This window comes from Eulemur rufifrons, chromosome 20 (genome assembly GCF_041146395.1).
Source record: "Eulemur rufifrons isolate Redbay chromosome 20, OSU_ERuf_1, whole genome shotgun sequence".
Lineage (NCBI taxonomy): Eukaryota > Metazoa > Chordata > Mammalia > Primates > Lemuridae > Eulemur > Eulemur rufifrons.
Genome location: NC_091002.1, coordinates 51,477,781 through 51,488,828, shown reverse-complemented (window position 1 = coordinate 51,488,828; position 11,048 = coordinate 51,477,781). Strand labels below are relative to the sequence as shown.

Below are 11,048 nucleotides of genomic sequence, written 5' to 3'. Positions count from 1 at the left end.
TGGCTAAAATGGCAACTGCTACGCTATGTGCGCCTACCGCAAGGGGGGAGGAGGGGAATCCCCTCACACGAGTGGTCCTGCCCCCAAAATGTGCAGGGGCAAGTTCTCGGGCCGGGGTCCCCAGAGCGTCCCAGGGCCGTGGCACTCGGGCTGCGCCCAGGGCAGGATTGGGTGGGACCCGGCAGGACAGACTCACTGGAGATGGACAATCTCACCCTGCGGCTGTTTTGGCCCAAACTGGGGAGACTGTGGGGGGTTGTGCTTCCGTGGAGGGTGCGCGGTGGCCCCTGCAGCCCTGCAGCCCCTCGGGGTGTCCCATGCCACGGGAGCCAAGTGGCGCTGAGAGCTCCGGGGGCCGCTGGGACGCGCACGACCTCTGCCGGCCCAGGAGCAGCCAGAACCCAGCGTTGGCCCCACGTCCTCGTGCATCTCCGTGTTCCCGATCCACGGCGTGGCTGTTCCGGATTCTCCTGTGACCTGGTTCGACCCTTCATGAACTCCCTCCTGAATGAGCTACGTAAAATCTCCAACTTGTGTTTAGTCTTAAAAAACAGAGGTGTTACATAAAACAATCTTCTTTTTAAATAGTTTAATAGTTATTTAAATAAGGCTTTGGTGTCATTTCTCTACGTACACATCTTGCAAACCCTGTCACCAGTTCTCGAGACACCAGCTCCTCAGGCTGGACAGGGCGGGGGTCCGCCCGCCCCCGGTGCTGCCATGCTCCCTGTAGTCGCAGCGTCTGGCCCTGGGAAGCCACGGGGGTCGGGGGCCCTCTGCCTCCTCAGAGTGCACGTCAGGGACCAGGACCCCCAGCAGGGGCAGCAGGGCCTCCAGCCGCCCCCCCCCCCCCCCCGCATCCACCGGGGTCTCAGCCTGGCTGAGGGAGAAGCAGGACCCCTGAGGCCGTCTAGAGTGGGCTCTCCCGCGGTGGTGCCCCTGGGACGTCGGGCAGAGTCAGGAGACATTTCTGGCTCTCATGACAGGGCTGGGGAGGGAGACTAGGAGCGGGCGGAGGTGCGAGGACAGTCCCCACCGCAGACGGGGTCTGCTGTCCCCGGCACCGCCCGCTGACAGGCACATGTTCCCAAGGGTGGGAGGCTGTGGGCGGCCTGTCGGGATCGGATGCTGTAAAGGGCACCGCTCAGCCCGACAGCCACGTGAGGCCAGTCCGGGGGCACGTGGGAAGCTGAAGGCTCCGAGGGCCAGCCTGGTCCTGCCCGGGGCCCACCGTGGCCCCGGCGTCTGCCGTGCCTCCCGCCAGCTCCTGTGGACTCCTCAGAGCCGCTGTGGCTCCGGTGCCTCTGCTCCACGTCTCCGGCAGAGCCTTTGTCCCGGGACTGCTGGTGCTGGGGCTGCTGGTGCCGGGGCGGCGGCCGGGCAGGAGCTACAGGTCCTCGTGGGAGGGGCTCAGGTCCACCCTCTGGGCCTGCCCGAATGCTAGGAAGGTGCACAGCCCCAGGTTGCTGGTGATGGCCACGAGGCTGAACAGGTAAGTCCAGGAGCCTGTGGTCTCAATCAGGTAGCCGCCCAGACACACGCCCACGACACCTGGCCCGAGAGAGGGGCAGCGGGCTGAGCGCTCCAGGCAGCACAAGGAAAGGCTGCGGTGGGCGGCCCTGGTGGGCAGAAGCCGCTGTGGTTCCCAGGGGGAATTCAGGGGTCCGAGCCGCCGGGCCAGGCTTAGACTCGGAGGGTCTCTGAGGGGCAGAGACCTCACAGACCACCCAGGAAATGGCCCCTAATGAGACCTGCTGTCTCCAGAGGGAGCCGAGAGCCAGGGGCGGCAGCTGGGGGCTGGGCTGCGGAGCAGGCCCCCACCACCTGCGGCGTCCCAGGGCCTGCACTGCGGGTCGGAGGGCAGCCCGTGAGCCCCGGCATCACTGAGGGTCAGCGGCACCTAGGAAGGTGGCTGTGTTCGCTCCCTGGGCCAGCTCTGGGGTCCGTGCCCTCCCCTGACGCTGGGATCCCTTCCAAAGGGCAGCCCCACCCCGCAGGAGGCCCCTCACCTGCCAGGGCGCCGGCTGTGTTGGCCACACCTGTGACAGGCGGAGCAGCAGAGCGTCAGGATGCAGAGGAAGCCCACCGTGAGCACCACAGCCCACCCGCTGGCCGGGGAGGGCCAGGCTGGGGTGACCCATGTCCTCACCAAACAGGAAACCGGCGCAGGACGGGGCCAAGTCCTGGATGTTCACGGAAATGCCGCTGCAGAACCAAGAGAGAGCGGAGAGTCCCCTGAGTGCCCGGAGCCTGGAGACCGTGGAGGGAAGAAAGGGCTGGCAGAGCCATGGGACAAGCGCTGGGGGACCCCAATGTGCCACCACCCCGCACGGGCCTCCCTGGAGGTGGACCCAGCCCAGGAAGCTGCTCCTGGGACCAGATGTGGTGGGGGAAGCTCGGGGCGGCTCCCACACCCTCATTCCTGCTCCCTGCTTTGAACTGCTGGCGCCTAAAGCCACCCCGGGTGCTGCAATCGCTACCGCAGCTTGGGAAGGGGCGAAACAAGAGGAAGAGACACCGAGGCAGACGCCCCTGTCGCAGGAGTGCTCCGCGGTGACCCTCTCCCAGCCCTCCCAGGCGAAGGCCCTTGTTTTCCGGAACCACCAGGCCCACACTGGCACTGGGCAGCCTTTGCCTCCGGGACCACTGGTGGGGACGTTCCCTGTCCTCCCTGTCCCCAGCCTGGGTGGCAGCACGGCAGCCCTGGTGGACAGGCGGTCGGCCCTCACCTGTGGTTGAAGGTCTGGAGGCCAATGGAGGCCGACGCAAAGACCACGGACTCGAAGAAGCTCGAGGTGTGACCCAGACACAGGGCGAAAATGCCGGACAGGCCGAGGCCCATCACCTGCGGGAGAGGACCCGAGACAGCCGCCTGGGGTACGCTGCCGGGCCCCCAGGATGCCCGGGGCGAGGCTCCCACGAGGAAGCCCAGCTGCTCCGCCCAGGCCCACGTGGACCCAGCAGGGTCAGGAGCCCTGAGCCGGCCCCAGCTGACCCAGAGCGCTCCCCAGTGGCCGTCCCAGGAATCGGGTGACTTGGGGAGCTAACCCTGGGGTCCCGGGAGCAGGGGAACAAAGTGGGCTGCCCAGAGAGGACCACCGGCAGGACTCTCCTACCTGCATGAACTTCCGCACCGAGACGGGTCTGTAACCTGACCGGAGGGGGCCACAGAAGGGGGTTCCCGTCAGCCCACTGTGTGGACCCCGAGTGTGCCCCGGAGTGGGCCCCACCCAGCACGGCTGCCGGGGAGCGAGGGAGGAGGGGTGGGGCCGCGGCTCGGGCTCAAGACGGGTGTCTGATGTCACGGGTGAAAACGCGTGCCCTCGGGGTGGGGGTGGTGTGCGTGCGCGTGTGTGTGTGTGTGTGTGTGTGTGGTGCATCTACACGGCAGTACGTGTGCAGGTAGAAAGCACGGAAGGACAGACACGGACGGCCCAAAGCCGGGCAGGCGATTTCCACTGTCTCTGTTTCCCCAGATTTCCTAACTCTCCACAACCAGCGGGCACTACTTTTGTGATTAGGAAGAATACTGGCACCCTAAGAACAGGTGTACGTGTGCAGAGCGAGCGTGTGAGCACGTGTGTGCACTGCACGTGTGTCCATGAGGACGTCGTCCTGCGGGAGGCGCTGTGCGGCAGCCGGGAGCCAGCGGGGGCCCACAGCGGACTCAGGCACCCGCCCTGCGGCTCCCCATTCAGGGCTCTCTGGGGGTCCCTGTGAAATGGGGGGCCTGGGGGGGGCTTCTGACCCCACCCAGGGCTTCACAGCTGTGCAGAGGGGTGGGGCCTGCGGCTGGTCGCACCAGACCGTGAGACCAGGGTGCTCTCTCTGCACCCGCCCCCCCCCCACCCACGGACACTGAGGCAAGAAGGAGCGAGTGACATCTGGCCAGGCCCCGGGCCACATTCGCCCTAGTTGGGCCCTGGGGGTAGGGGTCCCACTCAGCTTGGTGCTTAAGTCTGTGGGCCTCTTCCATGTGCTGGAACTGCGTCCCCCAAGAGGGCCTCCCGCCCTGGACAGTGAGGCTGACCAGCGTGGGGCCCCCAGCCCACCCCCGCCCGGGCTCACCCTGACAGACGAGATGGTCAGAGAGGAACCCGCTGAACACACTGGCCGGAATGGCCACCAACCAGGGCACCACGTTGAAGACCCAGCCCTGCGGGAGGAGCAGGAGCTCAGAGGGGCGGGGCCGGGCCGGCCACCTGCCAGCGGCCGCACAGCTGCCCACTCGCGGGCTGGGGCCCTCCTGGGGCCCGGGGGGCAGGCTCCAGCCAGGCTGTGCCCACCCACTGTCACCCCCAGCTGGGGGCCAGGTCACTAGCGGCTGTGTCCCCTACAGCCCAAATCTCCACACTGCTGCCCACACCTGACAGGACAGAGCCCCGGGGACCCGGCCTGGCCTGGGAATGCGCAGCGCAGAGAGTCCTGGTCACCAGGGCCAGGAGGGCACCAGGACAGGCTCGGAGGAGCTGACACTGTCCCCACCCCGGCTCCTGCTCGGGCGGCCAGGCCCAGGTGTGGGCTCTGGGGGGACAGCAGGTCCCAGCCGGGCACTGGCGAAGCTGTGGCCACGTGTCCGGCTCCAGGTGTGACCAGGCCGAGAGAGCCTGAGCAGTGGCCAGGGCCAAGGGGTCCCCTCCTGAGGCCGGGGCGCGAGTGCCCTGCACAGCCCAAACCTGCGCCCTCAGGGCCCTCGCTCCACCCAGGCAACCCACCTTGGCGTGCGGGAAGGTCTCCTGGAAGAAGGTGGGCAGCCAGGACAGGAGGGTGAAGAAGGAGCAGGCGGAGCAGAGCTGGGAGAAGACGGCCGCCCTGGGAACAGAGGCAGGTGACACAGTCCTGTGTGCCCCCCAGGGCCAGAGTCCCGACCTAGGACACCCGCTGCTGGCCTGGGCCCCGCCTCACCAGACGGCCGGCTTCCGGAAGAGCTGCCTCCAGGGGACCTTGCTGTGCCTGGACACCGGCAGGCCACACGCCAGGATGCCCAAGGCCAGGCCGAGGTCTGAGGGGGGGGCGGTTTCAGCGGCCGGCAACTCCTCGTCTGCTCCTCACAGACCGCTGACGTGGGGCAGCCCGGGGGCCGCAGCCCCCCTCACACCTGTGCCGCCTCCCGGGCCTCTCGAGCACCCGCAGGCAGCGAGGCCTGAGGACCCTGCTCCAAACCACCCTCCCACGGCCTCCTCCCGAGCCCCCAGACGCTCCTCTCTGACTCCGAAGACTCAGCCTGCTCCTGCCTGTGCCTTTGCGGGGCAGGTCTCCCCAGCTGCCCGCCTTCGCCCCAACGGACTCTCCGGACTCTCCGACAGAATCGGCCGGATTCTCTGGAGAAGGTCGGAGCCGCGTGCAGCCTCTGGGGGGTCGGTCGCAGCGGCGGCTGCTGTGCCCAGGACCAGCCCGCCCGGCCCGCGTTACCTTTTTCTCTCAGCAGGTACCTGTGCACGTACCACACCCAGAGCAAGGTGAGGCCGCCTGAGAAGTAGAAGACGCTCTGCCAGCTGTGCCACTCCAGGAGCACGGAGCCCACCACCCCGGTCAGCAGCGTCCTGCAGGGACAGGGAGGACGGTGGCCAGGCCTCCCCGGGCGAGGAGCAGCTCCCGGGATGCCCACCCCGGTGCGAGCCGGGCCGGAAGGAGAGTGTTTTCATCACCTGTCAGCAGCAGCTCAGAGGCCCCAGCCCCCCACCCCCGTGCCCCAGAGATCTTATCTCCCTGATACAAAAACAGCCCACCAAGCCAACAACCCTCTTCCCCACCCCGTGTCCCAGAGAGCTCAGCCTCCGTTCACGCGTCCTCGGGGCGGACACAGCACCTGGCTCAGCCTGGGTGCTGGGGGCACCCTTCCTGCCCCTCCCAGCCCCGCACATGACCCTCTGCTCCCCTCTCAGGACACCCAGGCCATCTACGTTTTTATTTGAGAAATCTGGCCCCCGCCCGGCACCGTCTGCCCAGCCCCACCCGCAGGCACCCCTGCCGCCCCCTGAGCCTCAGCAAGGGTACGAGGAGGCCTGAGCCGGTGGTCGAGAGCCTCTGCCAGCCGTGCCTGCGTCCACCCCGTTACAACCGGGAGAGGCCCCTCCGCCCGGGCGAGGCCTCAGACAGCCTGGAGCCACCCGAGGCGAGGGCCGGGGCTCAGGGTTTGCACGTCAGGACAAGCTGCCCTCCAGCCTCGAGCACAGGCTGCAAGCTTGGCCCGACAGGCCGCTCCAGGGCGGCGGACGGTGGGGACAGTATCTGGCCCCAGTAGACCAGCCACTCGGGAATGAGATGAAGTGGCCACTGCCCTGCCCCACGTGCCAAAGTCCCAGCCTCACCCCTGCCAGCCGCCCCAGAAAGGCAGAAATTTGCACAAAGAGAAACACTTTACACAGGCCTTGAACAGCCGAGCCAGACGTGCCTGCTAGACCCGTCTCACCCGCGGTGGTCCTGCGGGCCCCCACGGCTGTCCCCCACCAGACCGGAGGCCACCGCGCACGGGGCACCCGTCGGGCCTCTCCTGGGCCCTCTGAGCCAGCACTTACCCAATCTGGGAGCCGGCGCCCACGGTGCTGTACGTGAAGGCTCGCTCGCTCTCCCGCACCTTCTGCGACAGCAGGCTGGTCAGGGCAGGGAAGTGAACCCCTGCAACAGGACAGGACGTCTCTTGGGGTCCATCGAGGGCCCGCCGGGGGGCCGAGAGCCAGGCTGGGGCTCACCGGCCCCTCCATTCAGGCTCCGACAGTGAATCCAGAGGACACCCAGAGGTCCAGGCTCCCCTCACCCCTCCGGCGAGGCAGCACGCAGCTGGGGGAGAGGCACTCGAGGCGGCAGCCCCAGCGCAGCTGCGAGATGTTGTCTGCTCCCAGCGGGCCTTCCTGCCACACACGCACACGCACACGCACACGTGCGCACAGTCCCGCACCGGCACACGGCTCCCAGCTGTGCCCTGTGAGTGCTCACACTGACACAGGCGTGCACATTCTCTACCAGCACAGCAGCTGCTCGGCTGTGCTACACGGCGCCCACACGGCCACGTGCACACACGTGAGCTGTGCTCACACACACGCACACGCTTTTCCCCAGGAAGGCCGTCTGCCTGTTCTGCACGTCCCACTTCCTGCTGGGATTTCTTCTGGACAAAGGTTCTCCAGCAGCGTAGAAGTTTGGCCACCACCTCACAACCCCACATCCCCCCGTCCTAGGGGGTCCTAGAGCCTGGCCGGAGGGGCTGTGCCGGGGCATCATCTGGGGGCCGCGGTGATGACAGGAACCCGCGACCTGCGTCTGCAGGGCGCTGACTCTCCATGCTACAGCCAGGGTGTCGTCACACGTGACTAACACACAGGAAATGTGTGCCTGACTAACTCCTGGGCTGTTTGTCACAAAGTGTTTATTAATATGATCGTGGCCCAGGGGGCAGGTCCCTCTCGGCTGGTGACCAAGTTCTGTGCCAGGAGGCAAGTTTACTGTGTGGTGTCCCATCTGATCCTGCGTGTCACTACAGAGAGCGGGTGCCTAGAGAGGGCACACACACATGCACACACATGTACACACACACACACACACACGTGCACACGCCCCTTGTCCGCCCCGCCTGGCGCAGACGGCTGAAGGGCAGCCGTGTGGGGGCAGCACCTGCGGCCCCTCACCTTGGAGCAGGCCCATGAGCACTCGAGACAAGGTCATGCAGACCAGGTGGGCGCCACCCAGGTGCGCGAGCAGGGGTGTGGCGGCCGTGATGGAGCCCCAGGCAGAGGCTGACAGCACGATGACCTTCTCGCCCCCAATCCTGGAGGGGAGGCAGAGGGAGGTTAGGGTTAGGGTTAGGGACTCACCCTGGCCTGCTTCCTGCCCTGCCCCCTGCAGGCCCTGCCCATGGCCCCAGGGCTGGCCTGTCCCCTCCCTCTCCGTGCAGCTCCCCAGACTCATTTACCAAACTCCCTCCGCAGGACCTGGCCCACCCACCCCGGACCATGTGGGGCAGCCCCTGGAGCCGGGCCATGGGGGGGCGGTTACCGGTCCCCGAGGTGGCCGCCCACGACCTGCGTCAGGCAGTAGCCCCAGAAGAAGCTGCTGAGCACGATGCCGGCCTCCTTCTTGTTCCAGCTGAAGTCCTGGCTCATGGCGACGGCGCACACGGGCACGCTGGCGCGGGCGCAGTACAGCAGGCACGTGCCCAGCAGCAGGGCCCCCGTCCACGCCTGGCACTCGGGCCTGCGGGAGAGGATGGTCTGCCAAATGGCCCCACGAGATGCGCCTGTTATATCAGGGACAAGCCCACCTGAACGTGAGAACTGAGCCCTTGACACCTCGCACTCTGCCGACATCCAGGCTCAGCCTGAGTGAGCCGAGGCTGCTCTCCTGTGGACGAGGTGCTGTCTGCCCTGGACTTGCCGATGGGGTGTGCTTTCCTCACTGTCACCCACAGCCAGCGTCCACTCTGGGGACAATTGGTGGCACCTGAGGCCAGCCCCACACCTGGCGCTGGCCTAGGCCCAGGGACCAGGTCTGGGTTACTGGGCAGCACAGAGGGATGTGGTCCCACCTGCCCCTGTGCTGGCCCGGCCGACGCCCACACGCCCACTGTTTACCGGCCCCACGCTCAGGCTCTCTGCAAACACGCACAGAGTTTGTTTTCTGCTGACTGAACACACAGGATCCCGGCAGGGGCATGGGGGCCACACCCGTAACTTCCCACTGCAGCACAGGGTCCAAAGGTGCCTTTACATGGGAGCCATATCCTCATGTGGTCAAGCAGTAGTCACCTGTGTCCAGAGAGTCCCCGGCGGCCACCCCTCCCCAGGTGCATCTCGCCAGCAGACAGCCGGCCCCATTTGCCTCCGGGTGGGTGGAAAGCCCCCGGGCTGACCCCCTCTAGGAACCGCACTGAGTGTGCAGCACCGCCCAACACCCCGGCCTCCTCGGCTGCCGCAGGAAGTCAGCCCCCCTGAGCTGCAGCGTGGGGTGGGGGCCCTTGGGCTGTGTGGGGCAGGGGCTGAGTGTCCCCTCGTGGGCCCTGGAGGCCAGGAGGCACCACAGCCCCATCCCTGAGCTGGGCAGCTGGTGCCCACCAGGCTGGCAAAGGGGCACAGAACAAGGAAGTCCCCAGCCGCGGAGGGCAGAGCAGGACCCCAGGCCCAGAACCCGACATCCTCTGGGGTTGGAAGGAACCAGAAAGCTCCCTCCCCTCCACGTGCCCCAGCCCAGAGGGTTGCTTCCGGCGACCTTCTGCACAGGGTCTCTGGCTGAAGGGACCCAGGGCTGAGCAAACAGACCGTCCCGTGGCCCCTCAGTTCAGAAAAGGGAGACCTGTGGGCACCAGGGCCGCAGGGCCAGGAGAGCAACAAGCCGCCGCGGACACGCAGGTCCCGGCCACCCTCCCAAACCCTGCGTCTCTGTGCCATGGCGGAAGAATGACTGTCCACGCAGAGGGTGGTCAGTGTCAAGAGAAGCACTTGCTGCCGTTGTCACTGCCCGCACGCAGGTGTGGATGCCTGGGCCCCTGACAGGCCCCTGTGAAGCGAGTGTCCTGGTGGCGGCAAGCACCCTCCAACAGCGCAGGAGCGAGGCGGGTAGGGCCAAGGCCAGACAGGCCCGTAAAACACAACCCGGAGTGTTGTGCAGGCCCCGCCTGGACACGGATAAACACGGGCTGGGCAGGCCTCCCCCTCGTTGGCACTGGCAGGGAGACTCGGCCGGGGCTGTGATTTGGGCTCCATGGCGGCCCTGGGGGGGGGGGGCCCTTCCCACACAGCCTCTGCCTCGGAGGCCCCTCCTTCCAGAAGCCCTCCCTCCTTGGGGCTCCTGCTCCCCAGGTGGCACTGTCCCTCAGGCCTTCCTGCCACTCTCCAGGGCAGCACTAGGGTCCTCGCCCCACCCGGCTGGACGGTGCCATCACCCTGCAGGTGGTGGGGCAGGTTCCCCGGGGACTTGCAGTTGGCTCCAGCGTCCACAGGGCCTGACTCTCGGCCTGACTCTCGGCCGGGGTCCGGGGGGTCCGGCCGCCTGGGCTGAGGGGCCTGAGCCCACAGAACGAGAGCCAGCGGCAGCTCTTCTGTAGCTTGGGGGCTCCTCTTGGGGGGTTCCCATTCAGATCCCCTCACTAGCTGACCAATGGACAGCTGTCGCCTTCTTGCTCTGGTTTCTGTGGGTGCCACCTGCCCAGGGAGACTTCTGCAGAGACCAGTGGGTTATGGAAACAGAGTATGAACAGGGCGGGCGCCCTGCGTGGGCTTCTCCCCACTGCTGAACCCCCCAGGAGCGGAGTCGGTGCAGAACTCAGCCCATCACAGCCGGCACGCAGTGGCAGGACCCCACCGTCTGGCCCCCTCAGCCAGCCCCTGACCACCCCCCAGTCTGCCTGAACTGCCCTTGAGCTGACTCAGAAATGGCGTGGTCCCACCTGTGGACGCACCCCCTCTCCATCTAGGACCACGCCCCCAGCCGCCTGCCAGACCCCCAGGGCCTCGGGCTGGGAGAAGGGCTCCGGAGACGGGGGACATGCCGGGTCATAGGCGTGACGGCAGGGAGGAGGGTGGGGCACACAGGGCGTCCTTCCTCCCTGCGGAGGGTCTGGGCTGGCAGCCCCAAATCCAGAGCAGCCCTCCCCAGCCCAGCACTCCCCGCCCAGCAAGGTCCCAGCCGAACACATCTCCGCTCCCTCCCCAAAAGTCCACCCGCCCGCTGGCGCTGCCCCAGCCCCACCTGGACCACTGGGCGTCCTCCGAGGTGTCCCTGCGGGCCTCGTCTAGGGGCGGCTGCATCAGGCTTGGGCGCGAGGACGTGGGCACAGCGTGTCCTGATGCCCAGCAGCCCTCCCAACTCCCAGCCAGGCCGACCCACCCAGCCAGCGCCGCCCAGTCCACGTGTCAGTCCCAGCAGCGCTTCCGTTTGGCGCTCCCAGGACGTGTCGCCCCCAGACGGCCACCACAGCGGGCGCGTGGGGCGGGGCACGCCACTGGGTCCCCGCCCCACCCCGCCCAGCCCACGTCCGTCTGGGGAGGTCAGAAGCAGCCTGGGGTTGGCACGGAGGCTTCCCCTGCAGCAGACTGGCCAGGCGGGGGCTTTGGCGG

At 67.4% G+C, this 11,048-nt stretch overlaps 1 protein-coding gene across 2 annotated transcripts; it reads right to left on the bottom strand.

Annotated features, from left to right (window-relative positions):
* Positions 1-564: 564 nt before the first annotated feature.
* On the bottom strand, positions 565-10,796 carry SLC17A9 (solute carrier family 17 member 9). 2 transcript variants are annotated; one of them, XM_069495832.1, is made up of 13 exons: positions 10,681-10,796; positions 7,993-8,190; positions 7,626-7,765; positions 6,519-6,618; positions 5,413-5,543; positions 4,906-5,002; positions 4,716-4,812; positions 4,069-4,156; positions 3,117-3,151; positions 2,730-2,845; positions 2,150-2,205; positions 2,010-2,039; positions 565-1,551 (listed from the first exon to the last, which is right to left on the bottom strand). In XM_069495832.1, the coding sequence occupies exons 1-13, from the start codon at positions 10,737-10,739 to the stop codon at positions 1,388-1,390; spliced, it is 1,311 nt and encodes a 436-aa protein (XP_069351933.1). In that variant the 5' UTR covers positions 10,740-10,796; the 3' UTR covers positions 565-1,387. The 2 variants fall into 2 exon arrangements, with proteins under 2 accessions (XP_069351933.1, XP_069351932.1); XM_069495831.1 differs by lacking the exon at positions 10,681-10,796 and having other exon boundaries at positions 7,993-8,828.
* Positions 10,797-11,048: the final 252 nt, after the last annotated feature.

Bases quoted from the DNA above. Each gene is read 5' to 3' on its own strand.
- SLC17A9 (XM_069495831.1), bottom strand. From the start codon at position 8,303: ATGTCGGCAGAGTGCGAGGTGTCAAGGGCTCAGTTCTCACGTTCAGGT. The intron at 3,152-4,068 runs GTGAGCCCGGGC...CCCTCCGGTCAG, and splicing joins TGACCATCTCGTCTGTCAGG to GTTACAGACCCGTCTCGGTG. The intron at 2,040-2,149 runs GTGAGGACATGG...CGCCTGTCACAG, and splicing joins CTGCGCCGGTTTCCTGTTTG to GTGTGGCCAACACAGCCGGC.